The sequence below is a fragment of the Pseudonaja textilis genome, chromosome 6 (assembly GCF_049901715.1).
Source record: "Pseudonaja textilis isolate UNSWEBS1 chromosome 6, rPseTex1.2, whole genome shotgun sequence".
Lineage (NCBI taxonomy): Eukaryota > Metazoa > Chordata > Lepidosauria > Squamata > Elapidae > Pseudonaja > Pseudonaja textilis.
The window spans coordinates 32,209,179-32,229,038 of NC_141995.1; the positions used below are offsets into that span (position 1 = coordinate 32,209,179).

General features: G+C 35.9%; 1 protein-coding gene across 12 annotated transcripts in view; it reads right to left on the minus strand.

The window, feature by feature from the left end:
* The window catches only part of LOC148125440 (uncharacterized), a 192,972-nt gene that overhangs the window by 114,950 nt on the left and 58,162 nt on the right, over nucleotides 1-19,860 (minus strand). For 8 of the 12 annotated variants that reach the window (XR_015744125.1, XR_015744118.1, XR_015744122.1 and 5 more), the window contains one exon: nucleotides 10,880-14,820. The exons of 1 other annotated variant lie outside the window; for it this stretch is intronic. Coding sequence is in view for 2 of the 11 variants with exons in the window: in XM_087936168.1 (XP_087792294.1) it covers nucleotides 14,705-14,820; nucleotides 19,596-19,650 (171 nt within the window). In the remaining 9 variants the exon portion in view is untranslated. Of the gene's footprint in view, nucleotides 1-10,879; nucleotides 14,821-19,517; nucleotides 19,651-19,860 lie in introns of those variants that run through there. 3 more of the 12 variants (XM_087936168.1, XM_087936170.1, XR_015744121.1) reach the window with 2 other exon arrangements.

The following is a 19,860-nucleotide window of genomic DNA, read 5'->3' on the forward strand; positions in this document are numbered from 1 at the left end:
CAAAAGAAAAAACAAGGAAGTCCAGTTGCCACCTGAAAAAGCACCTTTGAGACAACCATGACCTGTAAGACTGATAACAGATAACAGATAATCAAGAGTTGGAAGGGACCTTGCAGGTCATCTAGTCCAACCCCCTGCCAAAGCGGGAGACCCTACACCATTTCTGACAAATGGCAGTCCAATCTCTTCTTGAAAGTCTCAAGTGATGGCGCTCCCATAACTTCCGAGGGCAACTTCTGTTCCACTGATTGATTGTTCTCACTGTCAGAAAGTTTTTCCTTATTTCAGGTTAAATCTCTCCTTGTTCAGTTTCCATCCATTATTCCTTGTCTGGCCTACAGGTGCTTTAGAAAATACTTGATCCCTTCCTTCCTGTGGCAGCCCCTCATATATTGGAAGACCGCTATCATGTCTCCCCTGGTCCTTCTCTTTATTAGACTAGCCATGCCCAGTTCCTGTAGCGGTTCTTCATACGTTTTATTCTCTAGTCCCCCAATCATCCTGGATGCTCTTCTCTGTATTTTTTCTAGAGTCTCAACATCTTTTTTGCAATGTGGTGAACAAAACTGGATGCAGTACTCTAGGTGTGGTCTTACTAAGCTTTATAGAGTGGTATTAGTACCTCCCTTGATCTTGATCGACTGAGACTCTACAGATTTTATTTGATGTGCTGCAAAAGAAAGTGGGAGATAGCCCCAGAGGAAAGACAGGAAATCACTCAGGGGTGAAATTCAATTTTTTCCCATACTGTGGGCGTGGCTTGGTATAATAGTAATAGCAACCAGTAGCAACCAGAGGCATTTTTTAATCAATTCACATTGTCCCTATCATCTCTCCTGAGGTGGACTGAATTGGTTGAATTTCACCCGTGAAATTGCTCCTGCTGGGAATGTCACTGACTTAAGAAAAGGGACAGATAGGAAGTCTTTCCTGGCCAAAACAAATAATCATGTGATAAGTCACATAGGTTTTTTTTTACATGTCCTTTTTAGTATTTGTCATGCCTCCCAGTTAAGCATGACTGCTAAGGTACCACTGTAAATGGTTTATTTTTATTTTATTTTTTTATTTGTCAAAAGCTTACAATATAACAAAAACAAGAATAAATATGTTTAAATACAAGAAATAGGAACTAATAATTGGGGACAATAGGACAGGAACAGTAGGCACGATTGTGCGCTTATTATAATTATTAGAATGTTATTGCTTTGAGAATCTGAATTGTAAGCAGTTAGTTTGCTCTCTAGTTTTATGAATATATTTAATTGCAGTAAATTAGTTTGTGAATTTTTAAATAAAGAAACAACAAAGCCGATCTAGTGTATGCCTCAATGTCAGTTCTAAAAATAGCAAATCTTCTGACTTGAATCCTGAACTGTTTGTCACCCGGGAAGCACAGAAAGCATTTTTGTGACTTGTTTCCATCCAGATATCATTAATATTTTTTTTAAGTTTGCCTTGAACAGAAGCAATGAACTACTGTGAACAGAAGACTTTCTACTGTGAAACTATGGTTGAAATTTTACTCTTCAGCAATTCTCCTCCCTTTATTCTTGAGAAGCTTTTTTTTTTTAATTCTTGAAGCAACATTTCCTCATTGGCAAATTTATTGGAGAATTGCTGTAAAGGCAATATCAAATTTGTTCATCTTGTCAACTTGATGGAACATGTCTCTGTGGAAAGCATTTGAGGTTTCTAAAATCAGATTTCCTAAAAGAACAGAGAAGTGTTCTCCACTCAATTCAAGGGTCAATTAATAATTTACAATGTCTTTTTCTTATAAAACATATCCTGCTCATATATAGCATAGCACTGTATGCTACAAAAATTAGGTCCTCATTCTGATCTCTCTTTGAACATACAAATCAATTCAATTTATGTACATACTGTCTGTTCAGATATTACACAAATGCATAATATGTTTTAGCATTGATTGAGCAAGTCATGGTTTCTTGAATAATAATTCTAGTGATAACCTTAAAAAATATCATAGTATACTTCATTCCACTCCATAAACAAGCCAACTACAGGTAGTCCTCGACTTATGACCACAATTGAGCCCAAAATTTCTGTTGTTAAGTGAGACATTTGTTAAATGAGTTTTGTCCCATTTTACAACCTTTCTTGCCACAATTGTTATATGAATCACTGAAGTTGATAAGTTAGTAATTCAGTGAATCTGGCCTCCCTGTTGACTTTGCTTGTCAGAAGGTGGCAAAAGGATATCATGTGATTGTCGGAACTTTGATCACATGATCATGGGGATGCTTCCAAGGTCGCAACTGTGAAAAATGGTCAGAAGTCACTTTTTCAATGCTGTTGTAACTTTGAATAGTCACTAAGTGAACTGTTGTAAGTTGAGGACCTGTGCCAAGTCAACACATTGTTCTGTCTAGTTAGTATTGTCTTCACGTTCAGACAACTCATATTCTAGTTCAGCAGCACCTCAAATAAACTTCTTTACATGAAGCAACTTGAAGGTGTACCATACCATACCATCCTGTCCTTCTTTTCAGTGAATAAATATATGAGCCAATATTGGAGGTTGAGGAAAGTGCAGAAGACAGTGGAATAAAACTCTTGAGCAGCATAACAACATAACTGATAATGGAATACAGTATGAGAAAGTCAATAGTTGTCTTCAATATTGCCTTTATGTGTTCAGCTAAACCCAGGTGGAAGAAGGAATTCTAGCAATGCAATTAATATGCAGTGGTGTGATGGTTCAGTGATTAAAGATGCTGAACTTATCAGCTGGAAAACTTACAGCCCAAGTTTGAGACCCAAGTTCCATAAAATGGATGATTTGCTGTTACTTGCCTCAACTCCTGCCTACCTAGCAGCTTGAAAGTATGGAAATTCAAGTCGATTAAGAGGTACCACTTTGGTGGATAGGTAATAGCATTCTAAGCACCTTTGAGATATAGCCATGCTGGCCACATGACCACAACATTTTTGTTCAGATAAAGCTGGCTCCCTTCTCCAATAAACAGAGAGGATATGCCTAGAGCTGAACATGACTAATAGGGAAAACCTTCCTTTACCTAATGAATATGCATTGTCAACACATGAAGTGCAGTAAAAACAATGACACACTTCTCTATGAAGTGGAACCGTCCAGTATCAGGGTTGTAGCTGATGTAGAAACAACTGAATATAAAGATATGCTCCTCAGTGCAGCCAATGTGGTTTTCTTGTGTCCCTAACTTGTTTTAATTATTATATAACAGTTTATGTAACAGATTTTCTTGCCAATGCCAGAGGTGATAGATGTTCCCGAGAGATAAGATTTTGCATTCCATTAAATATATACTATTTTAAAAAGCTGGCCAATTTTTTATAGTTGTATGACTAAGTGTGGCCACATATTGCTATGTGCATGATTAGAGCAAATAATATCTTTAACCTTGGGAAAAATTAACAGAGAATATCAATATATATTTATATTTGTAAAGCACACCTTGAGATACTATACATACCTGTAATTGATCCAAACTGATAGGCAGCAATACAAGCCAAAACTCTAGTATTCGTGTTGTTCTAGTTCACAGAAATCATGGGAACCAACTCCTCAATACAATTTAAAGCAATTGAAGACTTATTAGTTCCAGAACACTAGGGCATGAGTAATTGTCTGAAAGCCCGCTGATCTGAGAAAGAATATACCTAGTACACCAGATACATCTGGCATAAGCCACAGCTCATTAAACAGGAAATGTTAGTCCAAGAAGACTTCCCAAATTACACACCATCCTTGAAGGAAGTGCAGCTCCATCCAAGATCAAAGCTGGAATACTCTAAGAAACCAAGAAGACTTTGCCCCTTGAAGTTTGGCAGATTTCCGCTCTGTAAGGTTTTGAAGACCAGGCTTGTTCCTTTCTCCACTGAGAGAAGATTAGAAGTTTGATATGTTGCCATGTTTTTGTTGGTTTTTTATCATTTTAATTGGTTTAGTTTTATAAATTCAATATGATTTTCTAGATCTTTTAATCTTTGGTTGGGAGCCACTCTCAGTTTGTTGAAAGATGGGCAGCTATATAAATGTTCTAAATAAACAATAAATATAGCAGTCTAAATACACACAGCTACTTGGAATTTGTAGGATTGAATCAAAGAATTTCTCTCCATCCATTGTTACTCTTTCAATGGTTAACCAGTGCAAAGAAAAAAATATCATAAGATGCCTTTATTGAAATATCAGCAAATACTACCAATTGCCTAGCAGGCACAGTTTGTATATACAGTATATACAGATAGTATTGATAAAATCCTCACTAATGTCTGAATTCAAACTCTCCTACAAATTATTCATAGCATTCCATAGCACATTATGGAGCACATTTTTGAATCACCTTTGGATTTAAAACTTCACTTTCCATAATATGCTCAATTAAATCTTTATTATGTTAAGGAAGTGATGCTCTCTTTTTTTTCGGATTAGAGAGAATTTAGCAAATAATTTAACATATACTGTCCAGTTATGGGCTTGAGTGATATAGTCCAGAATATTATGCCTATGCACTCAAACTCACATGTGCATACATTCCGCATAACAGATGGAATAAATCAATCAAACAACATTCCACCATACCAGAAAGGTCCTATGAGTCTTACAAGACAAGTTCTTTCCTCCTTATGCCATTTTGGCAGTAATATAATCAGATCACTTCCTAGTTTAACTTGTGCATAAACAGTGACCCTATTTATACTTCCCAGAAATCTTTCCTCTTAGCAGCAGGATTACTAATTGCTGGTTTACAACTCTTTCCACCCCGAAGCAGTAGGACCAGTGGAATTTGGCTTGCCTCCAGATTTCATCTTGCAAGAGGCAGACATTTCCAGTTCTGCTCCACCCTTGCTGAAGTGAACCTGATGGAAGAGACACATTTTTCTGCAAAGGCACATACAGACCTTTGTTTATACAGCTTGATTGTTGACAGCATGCTCACATAAGAATGGAAGTTCAGAGTGGGACTGGCTCTCTCATCTCACTTCATGTTTATATGAAAAGAGACTGACGTATTTATTTATGCAGGCCAAGCTTTAAAATTATGTGCAGTTTTCACCAGGAAATTGTTTATTAAATGTCTGAATTAAGCCAGAGTGACTATCTACAGATAAATGCCATATTTGGGGAAGCTGACATGCCAGATGTTATACATGTCCACTTCCTGAAGGTTCAAATTGAGCTCTGGAGTGCAGTAGGAAACAAATACATTTGGCTACCTGATTGCAAGAGATGGATGATGATGTTCCCACAATTAGGAACGATAGCGATTAGGAAATTGCACAGAGATCTTCCACAGAGAATCTGGAAACATTTTCCCAAATCAGCCATATCGACTCAATTTAATGCAATGAGCCAAAGTCAGTCAATTACGTTGATCATGGGAAGATTTAAAAGACTGGTATATAACAAAAATGAAACAGGATGATATTGCATAATTGAAGCTTACAGCTCTTCATTTTCAATTTTAATTCAAGCTGAAGAAAACAATCAAGAGGTATATATTTCTTCTTTATAAGCCTTCAAAGTCCTTTCTTGCAATTTGCTAAATATTTCACTTACATCCTACTTACTAACACTATTTGTTGATAAGGTTAGCAAAAATAAATTTGAGGAAAAAACATCAGACAAAAAAATGCTAAACTCACATTCTATGAGTTTCATCCACCTCATTATTGAAAGTTACCCTGATTACCACAAATTCATTATCTCTATATACAAATATTCTATATACACATAAGCTGTATGTGCTTAGATGCTGGTTTAAAAAAAACATACAAACAGCTTATCTATCATGTGCTAAGCAAATATATGTGTTCTGACCAAGGCTTCCTGAGACCATAATTAAGCACACGCTTAGTCCACACAACTCTTATTCTATTTCAATGCTGGGAATTATGTTCTTTCCCAGTCCATAATGAGTCCCAAACAGTCCCTTGAGATAAGCAGCCACCTTTATCTTCTTTGAATTGTTGCCCCAACGAAAGTGCCAAATTAACTGTAAAAAGCCAACTGAAGTACAAAGTTTACATAGAGCTTCAAGGTTTAATCCGAACAGAGTGAATGGCTTTGCTTCCTGCAAAGGTGTCTTTACCTTTGCATTTCCTTTATACCTTAGGGAAAGGGCAATCCCCTCCAAACCTTACTCCTGTGTCATGCCTTTTGTCTTAGCTGCTCTTGCCTTCTAGCAGCTCTGCAAACAAATGCACTAGGAACAGGCTCCCCTTGTTCCTCTACCTCGCTGCTACCAGACTCTGAAGGCTCTGGACTCAGCACACAACTCCCAGATGTTCCTGGCCCCATTTCTGAATCGGATACAAGACCCTCATCTGAGTCCTCCCCAGGCTCCCACACTGGTCCCCGTTCTTCTCCACTGTCTGATTCCGCTGCTGTCTACACAGGCTGCCAGCAAACCACAACATATACAACCAATGTATATGTATGATCTGTGGAGAAACCGAGTTTAGCCCCACAGACAGTTATCAGTTGGACTATAACAGGGTGTCAAACTCACATCGTCTTCGCTTGACGTATCAGGACTTTCCCCCTCTCCGTTAAACCAGGCATAGGCATAGCCAGCACATCACGCATCCAGGCTGCAGGCTGGGGGTTTGACAGCCCTGGTCTATAACATACTAAGAAACCTTAATAGCATGCTAATTTTTTAAGTATATGGTTGCCAAATGTTTTCAAATGCAACTTTTTATATATTAAATATGTAAAAATTGTAATCCCAATTAGATTTTCATGGCATTTCCAGAATTGCAATATTAGGAATTTTATTCCATCAGTATATTTCATATTAGGAATTTTATTCCATCAGTATATTTCATATATCCCAAAATTTAAAATCTCCATTGATCTACACATATACACACCACTTATTTACACATGCATACACTACTGCCACTGCATAAACTGGGCTCTTGGGGAATTAATTTAGAAGGTGACATTCACATCTGTAAATCTTCATTTATAACTAATATGGTAAAAGTCTTGTTGTAGATAGTGCTTACAAACTGACAGAGACAGGTGGTGGCTGATAGCATTCTAGTGATGTATTTTAATAGGAACAAGGATGGTCCAAGAAAGAAGGCATAGGTGAATCTTTAAGCTCATTCATTTTTTCCATGCTAACTATAAAACCTTAGTAAGACCACACCTAGAGTACTGCATCCGGTTTTGTTCACCACATTATAAAAAAGATGTTAGACTCTAGAAAAAGTACAGAGAAGAGCAACCAGGATGTTTAGGGGACTGGAGGCTAAAACATACAACAAACGGTTGCAGGAACTGGGCTTGGCTAGTCTAGTAAAGAGAAGGACCAGGGGAGACATGATAGTGGTCTTCCAATATTTGAGGGGCTGCCACAGGGAGGAAGGGGTCGAGTTATTTTTTAAAGCGCCTGTAGGCCAGACAAGGATTAATGGATGGAAACTGAACTAGGAGAGATTTAACTTGGAAATAAGGAGAAACTTTCTGACAGTGAGAACAATCAACCAATGGAACAGCTTGGCCTCGGAAGTTGTGGGAGCGCCATCATTTGAGACTTTCAAGAAGAGATTGGACTACCATTTGTCAGAAATGGTGTAGGGTCTCCCGCTTGAGCGGGGGGGGGCGCGGGTTGGACTAAATGACCTACAAGGTCCCTTCCAACTCTGATTATCTGTTATCTGTTAGCAGAAGACAGCAAATTAAGGATTGGCGTGTTGGAAGGAATTAGTCTGTGCTGCTGAGTCTTAAAAGGAGATAGTAGGCTGTTTCTGCAAGAAATTTACTGGTCCTCTGAGTTCTGATGAGTAACATGAATCAGTTAGTGTGTAACAGGGGCTTTTTACCAAGCACTTTCCCTTATTAAGACCTATACCAACTTTATACAGAAACATTACTCTGCCATTGTTGATACAATACACAGCTTATTTTCATTATTCTCATATGAACACAATAGTTGAATAACAATAGAAGATAATGATAAATCATTAGTGAGAAAATGATGTATGAAGCATTATCTTATTCATGGTTTGTAATAAAAGTAAATACACATCTATTTATAAGATATTTATTTATGGTACAAGACCAATATTTAAAATAAGACATTACCACACATCAGATAATGTTATTAAAAAAATAAATAAGGTTGACTCTGTTTCACATGTACAAGTAGGGTACCTTTTATACAATAAATGAAGGACAGAATTTATAACAATTGTCAGGAATCTTAATTGCTTCTCTGAACAGATGTCTATTCTATTTTTCCTAGACAATCAAACTTCAGCTATTTCCAATAAGGTTGCTAAATAACCATGGTGTATAAAAACCAACTTATGCCTCCTTTACATTGCTAAAGGAGTAAATACTCCTTCAGTATATTTCAGTGTAAATTCTATTTTATATTGTAATAATATATTTCATGTGGTAATATCATCACACATATGCATATAACATATCATCCCAGCAAATCATTCTATATCTTCCTTCCTGAAAAACCAAACCCTGGGTAAATACTAAAACCAATGAAACTTCTGACTGTTCAAATAGCATGCACAGAGAAATACAATTGTATCCCTGGCTTATTTTTGATAAGAGAAAAATGTTTCCTGTCCAGTTACAACTCTTGTTTTCATAGCAACAGATATTGCAAAAGAATTCAGGACTATATTATACATGTGAATGCAAAACAATCTGAAGTATATTCCAGAACAATGAGAAGTCAGGTTGCTTTAAGCAAAACTTTAAAGCTTTCCTAAGGGGTTTCTTTAATCTTATAAAATATATTTATCAATACTTACCTACCTCCTAACAATCTGGACCAGAATGACAGCAACAGTAACTGAAGGGTGAGTCATGGGATATCTGGCAGCTGAGATATCCATAGCAGCAGAAGACAAAAACATGATATTTTTAAAAAGGGTGGGATAGAGACAAGAGAGAAAGAAAGAGAAAATAATCTTAGGGTTCTGGACTAGTATTTGTCTCTCTATAAGGGTTTATATTTATACTATTCAAGCCAAGTTACCAAAGGTCTGACTTTCTAAAATTACATTTAGTACTATTAACAATTGGTTGCTATAAAGAGAATTTAATCACATTTAAAAATCCAGGTGGGTGAAATAAAGCATGGTGTTTTCCTCTCACTGTAAACCATACTCAATATATATTATAACTCAATGCACTTATTTATGACTGACAATATCAATTGTTACAGAAAGACAATTAAGTCCAAAAACAAAGGAAAACCTCTCATCCTCTCTTTTTATCTCTCTTCTCTATCTCACTTTTTTTAAAAAAACAACAACAACAACAGTAGTTTGTCATTTGACCTAGCAATCATAAACTGATTTTTACTATAAACAGAATTACAGAATAATAGAGTTGGAAGAGATCTTGGAGGTCTTCTAATCTCACGCTCCTGCTCAGGCAAGAATCCCTACGGCCTATACCATTTTAGACAAATGGTTGTCCAATCTCTTCTTATAAACTTCCAGTGTTGGAGCATTCACCACTCTTGGAGGCAAGTTGTTCCACTGATTAATTGTTCTAACTGTTGGAAATTTCTCCTTAGTTGCTTCTCTCCTTGATTAGTTTCCATCCATTGCTTCTTGTCCTCCCTTCAGGTGCTTTGGAGAATAGGTTGACTCTCTCTTCTTTGTGACAACCCCTTAGATATTGGAATACTGCTATCAGTACACTGCTATCAGTCCTTCTGACAAATTTAGATTAACGTCGGATTATGTTAGATGGTGGTATATATTTTAGCCCCTTTCAGTAATTTTCCAGGGATGGGGGTTGGGATGAGGAGAACAAGTTGTTACATGACACACACCATTGCTCATTTCCAGAAATGGTGTATTACTTTATTAAATAGCAGGTAAAGTAGTAACAACAGTGCCAGTGGCAGCTGAAGTAACCTTAGCTTTTGATGTTCTGTTTAATAGCTATGACAGCAATAACTGTGTTTATTCCGTAGTAAAAATGCTTTTAGCCTAAAACAATGGAGGTTCATAGACTACAGAATAGCTGTCACTTAATCCTGCAGGAAAGATATAGAATGGTTTAAATGAGGCACAGCTTAGTGACAAAGTAAATCAGCTACAACCTTCCTGTGGAACTAGAAAACATGGCATATAATTCAAGATTATCACTATTCACCTCTATACCTCCTGTTCATGGATGAAGATTGTATTGTACCACACAAATAAACCATGCAAAAGAAAGGAGTGGAAAAGTGGAAAAAGTATATATAAACTAACTATCTCTACCATGCAGTACAATCTCATATTATTATTACATTTTAATTAGTCAAAATAATAGTAAAGAAAACTGGATATATTGAATTTGCTCATATATCCAACCTTTTCATGATGCTCTTAAGGTATGTTCCCAAAGAATCTCCCACTTTCTCATTTATAAAAAGGAGGCAAAATAGAGCCATTGCAACATGTTAAGTGATATAAGGTAAGTAATATTTCTCAATTCTATTTCTTCCTGATGAAAATGTTACTAAGGCTATTGACAGTTTATATTAATAAGCGTCTAGTTTATCAGAAGACACACAGAAGCCTTGCACCCATTACAGTTAACACCCATACCATCTTTATTTAGTAAGAACCCAAACTGCTTTCCCAGAAAACAGCCATTCACATTCCACGGATAATGTCACATCACTGCACTCCTGCTGGCCAACTCCCACACCCACCATCGTTAAAGAGAGGAAGTATGGCTCCATCAGCCCACCTCTCCGTGGTGTTATTTATTCACTTGTAGGAGCTGAGTGAGCCTGGCACTGAAGTGATATATTGGATTGAAAAGAGAAAGTAGGAACAGCTGAACATGCACCAACTAGTACCGAATACAATAAACAGCTCTTGGAAGTAGTTTCATCAATTTTATTACCCTTGAGGCATTAGGAAAGGAGAAACAGGGAAGTAAAGATTGAGCAATGAACTGAAGGTACATATGGTTGAATATTTTATATTTAAACCTTTACATATTTTGTGCCTTCTGGAGAACATCACTTTTAAGTGCCGACTCCTTGCTATCTTTGGCTGCATATCTCAATTTATCTTGAACTTGGAGAGCTCTGTGTTGAAATAAAACAACATTAATTAAAGCATCATACAGGCTGAGGCATGCACAACAAGTTGGTAGTTGGTACCATCAATAAATATTTGAGTATAGAGTTTGTCATTTCTGAAAAGACAATATCTTATCTTTTCAAAAAAGACGTCTTCCTTCCAACTACTGGCCTCATGCTCATTTTCAACACAAATATTTCCTTCGTATCATTATTGCAATCGTGCATTTGATCATTCTTCTTGAGCTATGCAAGATGAAACCTATGATTAGAAGGAAATGATATATCAACTACCTAAAAAAGTAAATTTGATTTCAGATTAAAGCCTAGCCTTTACTAAGATGGAAAGTAAAGGGCAGCCAAAATACAGATAAAATATGAAGTCTGGAATATTAGCAATATAATGGAAGATCTTGTCACTTAGCAGTTCAAATGCGAGTAGATAAATAGGTACCAGTTCAGTGGGAAGGTAACAGTATTCCATATACTTTGACAAATAGCCAAGCTGGCCATGTGACCACAGCAATGTCTTCATGCAACACTGGTTTCCCCAGCCCAGAAACAGAGATGAACACCACAACCTAGTGTCAGGCATGACTGGACAGGGAATCATTTACTTTTTAATGAAGGTCATCAGCCAAGATGCTATTATAAAAAAAATCTGCCAAAGCTAATAATGATTGAAATTAAGAAAAAAAGAGAAGGCCATATGTTCATGATGTGCTATGATAATGTTGGTGCTTAACTGCTGCACAGCTGTATATTGGGATATTTCTGCTTCAGTGGCTCAAGTGATGACTTGCATCAGTATATAGGTAATCTAAGCAACTAGGGCAGAACAATGTGACTTAACAAATTGGGCAAAGCAAATTAATTCCACCCTTTTTTCAAGGAAACTTCTGCTATTTTTCTCTTAGTTTAATCCTTTAGTTTATAAGACACTATTCAGTAGTCAGACTGTGATTAATTTCCAGGTAGAGAAAATCATAAACATAACGCTTATTAATCTTTGTGATTAATAACTTGAAAGGACCCATGTTAACCTGTTGTTGAAATCACACTTTTTTTTTCCAGTTGGATTACTTCTTTTCCCCTCATCCCTGATTTATTGAAACCATATATATGTGTGTGTGATTGGTAGAAATTCTGAGAATTACAATATTTCAAAATATGGAAAACACTAAATTGGGAAGGCTAGCATGTGACACTGCTGTTCATGAACCTGATACATTTTAGTTTCTGTTTATACTCTTTCCTCGCTTGAATCAGTATCAGTGAATACACAAGTACCTTCCTTGATGTCCATCAAAATCCTTACACCTGACTTTTGAAGAGAAAAATATATACTTTCCTGCAAAACAAAGTATCAGTTTCCATCACCACATTTGGATATTTGGACTCCACAAGGATTCCACAGGCACTCATAAAAAATAAGGTAGATAAAGCATGCAGAGCATGGCTTCTGGATTTTTTCCAACTCTTTAATAATAGTTCTGGTCTGTGAAACATGAAAGGGAAGGAAGAGGGAAGCTTAAAATGAAACAATTGGCAATATTCCAAGCCACTCCCAAACTAACTTTCCCACAGACAACTAACTCTCTCACAGTGATGCATGATGGGATTCTTTCTCTCTCTCTTCCCTCCCTCCCTCCCTCCCTCCCTCCCCCCCCCCTTTTTTTCCAAGATCTACCTATTTTGGGATTCAATATTTCTTTTTAAATATCAACTAAATATCTTCTCCTAACATGGTTCTTCTTTTACAGTCTATCATGCTGGCTGCTGCACATGTACCATACACAAATAGGCATTGTCTTTTTGAAATACTGCAAGGCAATATGATTCATCTAGTTAATATAACCTGTGGCTAATATGATTATCACTAATCCTTGTGCAGTGATATCCTTACAACTATCAGTCCTATTCTGTTCTGGTTTTGTAGGGAACCTGATGTCTTTAGTATAATTTGTTTTCACCATTCCACTGTGTTGGAAATAATGAAAATAATGAAAACACAAGCAAAAATGCACAGTAGAGTTTCTTGGATTTTTTCCCCAATTCTTTTACCAGCAGTAACCATAGGAACAGTTTGCATATCTTTGGATAGCAAAGTATGTTACAGTTGTGGGAGAGACAGATGCCTAATTAAAATGGCTCCAACTGTTTTGTACCTCTAACCATATCTCTGTTCTGAGCTGCTACCATGTGTATTTCTGCATGTATATATAAGCACAGGATGACTTGCACATTTTCTGCTGTAGATCACATGACCACTAAGAAAGGGCTTAGAATAGAACACTTGCCAACATTCTGATCCACCATCCAACTCTCTCTTCCCTAGGTCTACATTGGGTTCTGTTTCTCCTACTCTATCTTGTAATTTTATTGTCTACCACCATTGATGATATCAAGAATCTCCTCCTTTTCAGAATTCTTTGATCATATTAAATTTGTTCCTACTCAATTCCATTTCTGAGAATTATCCTGCAGGAAGGGAGACTGCTTAACCCTTTATGTGATTTATTTATAGCAATTTCATGGGTTGAAAAGAATAATAAAAGTTGCAGGTTGCCACATGCAATGTTTTGTTCTGAAGTGTATATATATTTGTCCAGAAAACAAAGACAAAGTTAAATTACACAGAGCATTTTAACAGTTGGAAGTGATGGTAAAGTACATTCCCACCAGTTTTCTAGAAAGGGTGTGTCATGCTGATTATTGCAGACATTTGACAGTAACTAACTTTCCATAGAGTAGGCCCTTTGTGACAGTAAATGGGTTTTCACAATTCAAAATATGCCTCTCTACAAGTTGCAAATTCAAATTTCAGGCCAACCTACTGACTTTCCATCTTCCTACCTCATGTTTGAAAAAAAAAATATCATTACACCAATGCCTGGTTTTCCTGGGTCACTGCTAGGTAGAATTATTTTTAAACCTAAAATGCTAATCAATTTTCAATGTTAAAATTTTGCATAACACAATGAAAACATGTAGATATAATTCTATTTTCCCGCATATGCAACATAACTATGCACAATGTGAAAACAAATTGTATTCAACAAGTATGATTCAGATGTCATAGAGTCATCATTCCATCTATTCCAAATGCAAAACAGATCAGACAGCAAAAAGACAATGAAATATAATTGCTTGTTGGTAGATAGTCATGGTAACATCTCAACATACTTTACTATAATTCCAGATGTGAAAAAGGGAGGCAGCATATGGATATATATTCATATTAAAGTCAAGCATTCAATGCTTCATAAAAGGAGTAGTTTTTGACTAAGTAACCTTTTAGCTAACTTTCATTCTTTGCAGATAAAAAATAAAACAGCAAATGAAGAAAGTTGAATAGCTAGATATTTGTTAAGTTGAAAACACAGATCTTTGGTACACAGATGTCTGGTAAACGCCATTTCCTGAAAGAACCCCTTTGATTCAAAGTTCTTAACTAAAATACATGTGCTAATGAATCATAGCAAATTAAATTATTATGTATTGAACCTGATCATGCCACATCATTGTTGCTTTGAAACATCAGTTTTATTTCTGCCATGTAAATGAACGCTTGCAATATTTTTCTTTCTCCTTTCTTTGTATGTATGGAAGATTTCATTCAGTTAATGGTGTTTTCCCTTCTTTGGTGTTTGGGTCTTTTTTTTCTTTTTTGTACACAATTTTGCTGTTGCTGGTGTGGGAAGCTTGTTTTTTGTTTTCTTTGTTTTGCATTTTATCCCTGTTGATAAAACATAATAAATATATATTAAAAATATTGTTTTCCATTTTATCTGAATTTCAAATTAAAGCTAATAACTACAGTTTTTGGATTTGTATAATAGATATGATCAATAAGAAAAGAAAGAAGTAACAATCTTAAAAGATGGATCTAACACCCTCTCATTAGCTTATCATTTACTTAATGTTACTAATTTCTGATTGCGGGGTTTAAGGCAACCTTAAAAAAATAGGACAGAAGTGAATTGCATAATTATTGTCATCAAGAAATTGAGGAAAAAGTAAAAAGCAAACAAAAAATCTACACAGAATCAGAATTACATGCTGTCTAGCAAAAAGAAACTCCCTCATGATCTTTTCTATTTATACCAGATCAGAGGAAGCCAATTTGATGTGGTGGAGAGAGAGAATGGGAGAGGAAGCCAGCATTATTTGTTGGAACAGCTTTTGATTTGTGAACGCTGTAATTGATGTGACATCACATTGAGCAGCAAATAGTTACATGCCTTATAGCTAAACCATCTGCCAGTTTATCCCAAAGTCCACTGTGATATTTGGGGTGTTGTTTCAATGTTTGGTGTCAATATCTTGTCTATCTCATCAGCATTTATCCCTAGCACTGGGATGCATGATGCTTTCTTTAAAAATCCCAAGCACCTCCAGATTTCTCAAGGATGACCAGAGGCAATATTTTTCACCTTCCTTTTCCCATTCACTTCTTTAAAGAAAACCATCCCAAAGCAACTGTATATTTTTCCCCATTGGAGAGGAAGTTTAAAGGGCAAAAGTTTAAGAAATTAATACTGTCCTTTAAACTACACAAGCAAAATGTAAGAAGGGTAAAACTTTTGCCACACTAGGGGCAACAGGGGTGGCAAACTCAAGGCCTGGGGGCATCCATGGAAATAGTAAGGACCAGCCCACTGTGCCTTTGCCAGAGAAAACAGAGCTCATGAGAGTTGTGCATAGCTTCCCCTCAAGAGCTGGCAGAGAGTTGCTGGAGACCGTCACAGCTGAAAATGGAGCTCAGGAGCCCATTTTTGCTGGCAGACTGTTCAGACCACCACAGGAACCTCTGACACAAGTGATGTCATGCTGGCCACACCCTCAATGGCCATACGCACCCCAGCCCCCTGAGGTCAAATATAACCCCGATGCAGTCCTCAATGAAATAGAGTTTGACACCCCTGCCTTACAAGAAGGGCTAGGCTTTTGTAGCTTCCCAGACAGGATATAAAACAAATACTGTTCCCAAGGCCAAGAACAGATGCTCACCTTTGATAGATTAAGTATTAACTATGGAATATTGTTATTGCTTCTATATTAGACTGAGATTGTGTTGAGATTTTCCAAGCTAGAATTCTCTCTCCACCGAATTCATTTGGAACTTCAAATGTTAAAAATGATGTAGTAGATGAATAAAGGGGACAGTAGTGACATTACAAAAAAATAGTTTGCAAAGAGTCTCTAATTCTACCTTGGAAAATCTACGGCATTCAGAACTCCTAGGCATAGCATATTGTTCTATCACAAGAAAGTTTTTCTTAATAATAACAGTTATGTTCCATTGATAAGCCTTCCATATTTTCTAACCACTTTTTCTGATGCATTAATGCAATGCATTCTACATGTTGTTTTCTTTGGCCAGAAATATCATCTGGTGTTCGAGGCAATTGCAATGCTGTTACCCAGACTTAGTTTCTTTGCTACTATAGCTAAATTTTCACATTTATTGCATTAAGATTAATTTCAATGCCAAATTCATAATAACATGTTTGAAAGATAAAAGTAATTTCATTGGCACTATGTTCTTAAGTAACTTAGGACCAGGATGCCCACAGGTCTTCTTCCTACTTAGTGAACCTGCCTGTTCTAACAGATGACATAGATTGAGGCTTTGTTGAATAATATCGGCAAGATTCAAAGAATATTATTTGTTTATTTGATTCACCCAAACCACATATATTCCAATCAATGTTCAATGCTGTGGAAAGCAATTTTATGGTGAAAGTATTTTGTAAGTCTTTCCTGGAAAACATTTTAATAGCATGAATGATTGTAGTTTTATCTCCCTTTTTTTCCTTTCCTTTTTTTTTTTCATTATTACTTTATTTATTTAAGGCATTTAGATCCTTCTCTGGGCAAAAATGTTCATAGAATAGTTTACAAACTATAAACAACAGGAAAGAATAGATAAAAATATCTAATTTGCAGTTTCCAATTTGCTGCCTTGCTGCTCAAGCAGCAGCATCCTTCCTCAGTAATATTTTCCCACAGATCATAATAAACGTTCCCCCCTAAATGTAGCTAATAGAAGCAATAGAAATTTCAGAATAAAATCTTATTATTATAGAACTGGGTAATGTTATTTCATTAAATATGCACGTTCTGATGTTACTTTTTATTTTCTTTACTTACACATTTATTAAAATAAAGCTTTTCTCATGTCAGTTGCCTTTTAAGTTGAATAACATTCACATAGTGTTTTTGTCAATATTCATATATCCAGTGACTTTCAGTTCTTTCTCTCTTCCTTTAAATGAATACTAAATGGAAGCTTGATATACACAATTAAAAATCTTGAATATTTCTAGATTTTACAGAAGAAAACTCTTTGAATAGGTAACCATATTTCTCTTTTGATAGGAGTAGTTGCTCATGTTAGTTTGGTAATATTCTGATTTGCTTTGTCCTGATCTACATTCCATTTGGAATCAAACATTTAGCCATTGCATTAGTCATAAATGAAAACATTCTGTTCTTCTTAGCTATCCAAATGTTAAATCCCAGTCCTTGTGGAAAGCAGTAAATAGGATACTACAGGATTCAGAGACAGTTAGGCTTTTTTTTAAAAAAAAAGTATTAAAATATATTGTAGGCTTAAGTATATGTACAATGTAGATTCATAATTGGAGGCTTGAAAAATGATATGACTTCTATTTAAAGCATGACCTTCAGAAATATCAATGTCTTGGAAACAGAGAGTTTACTGTGTAATCCTATCTATTTATTTATTTACTTACTTACTTACTTATTTATTTGATTTTTCAATTGCTTATAAGATAATAGGTATAAGTATAAACATGAGTAAGAATACAGAAAATAGGTACGATTAAATGGGGACAATAAGACAGCGACAGGAGGAACTATGGTGCACTTAGGCATGCCCCTTACAGACCTCTTAGGAATGGGGTAAGGTCAATACTGGATAGTTTGAGGTTAAAGGAGCGGGCGTTTGAGGATGTAACTACAGAGACAGGTAGTGTATTCCAGGCACTGACCACTCTGTTGCTGAAGTCATACTTTCTGCAATCAAATTTGGAGTGGTTAACATTGAGTTTGTATCTGTTGTGTGCTCCTGTATTGTTGGTTGAAGCTGAAGTAGTCATTGACTGGTAGGACATTGTAGCAGATAATTCTGTGTACTATGCTTAAGTCCAACTGTAGGCGGTGTAGTTCAAGATTGTCCAAGCCCAAAATTTCAAGTCTGGTGATATAGGGTATTCTGTTGTGAGCAGAGGAGTGTAGTACTCTTCTCATGAAATACTTCTGGACTCTCTTAATTGTATTAATGTCCGATATACAGTGCAGATTCCAGACAGATGAGCTGTATTTGAGTATTGGTCTAGCAAAGGTTTGTATGCCCTAGTTAGCAATTCAATATTTCCAGAGAAGCTTCGTAAGATTAGATTTACAACTCTTAATGCCTTTTTGGCAATGCTGTTACAGTGAGCTCTGGCACTTAGGTCATTAGATATGAATACTCCTAGGTCCTTGACAGAGTGAGGGTCATCAACGAGGTCATATCCACGTAATTTGTATTTGGTGTACTGATTTTTTTTACCAATGTGTAAGACAGAGCATTTGTTGGTCGAGATTTGGAGTTGCCAATTGTTTGCTGACAAATATGACCTAACCCAGATTTGTCTCCTCAGTGAACAGCATATCAAAGTCAATTTTATTCATCAGAACCCTATTTCAAAGATGCTCATAAAACATTTTTCACTTAATCATCATAAATGATGACAAAAGACCTAGAAAGCCGAATCTTCAGTTCTTACTTTTGATTGAGAAAAAACCAAGTCTTCTCATTTCAAAGGTTTTTTCTTTCTTTCTCTTTTAGTAATGAGAGACAGGTATCCTTACAGTTTGTTTAGAAAAAAAAGATCAGCTCTGATGCATAATATGAAAGGAAGTCATGTCAAATGCCATTGTGTATAAACCTAACAAGCTCAGAGAACAAGGGAGAAATGACATGTCAACAAGGCCTTCATTGGAAACATTACACACTTCTGTTATCATATCTCCTTAGAAACATCCTATGGTTTGTTTAAGCTAGATAAATCTTTTAAGAGTTTGACACTGAAATATTTCAAGAGATAATACCTTGGGAACTGTTAAAAAATAGAAAATTAGTTCTGCTAAATTTCAGAGATGGCATCTGCTTGGTGCTGCTGGCTTTGCCTGATGGCATTCTTTATGTAGAATTACAGGGACACAAGTAAAGCTACATATTCCTTTACATCTTCCTGCCAAACTGTGCTACCTGTATACCAAGTACAACAAGGTGATGCTATATTATTTAGATTTAAGTTCTAGTTTATTCCCAGATCTCATGGCCTGTAACAAATAATGATACTATGAAAGTCGGATGTCCAGGAGAATAACAGAAAAATCTTTAAAATAAAATACACTCACCAATTAATATTCTGTAGCCCTTTGGATTGAATGCAAAAAAATTAGCTTCAGAGTAAATAGGAGTTATTTATGACGTACCTGTCTTCAAACTCCCATAGTATCTTTTCCCATAGCGAGGTTGCAAAATTGCTAACTTTGAGAAAAACACATTTTTTAAAAAAGTTGAAGATTGGTATTACATTAATACCATTAAGCATTTTCAAGCATCTTTTTGTTTTCAGATCCAAAGCATTGAACAATCCTTATACATATTTCACAATCTGTAACTCCAGGATTAATATTAGTATTTAAGTAGAATGAAGGTAATATAATGAGTTAATAATTATTTTTACAAATTTAACAG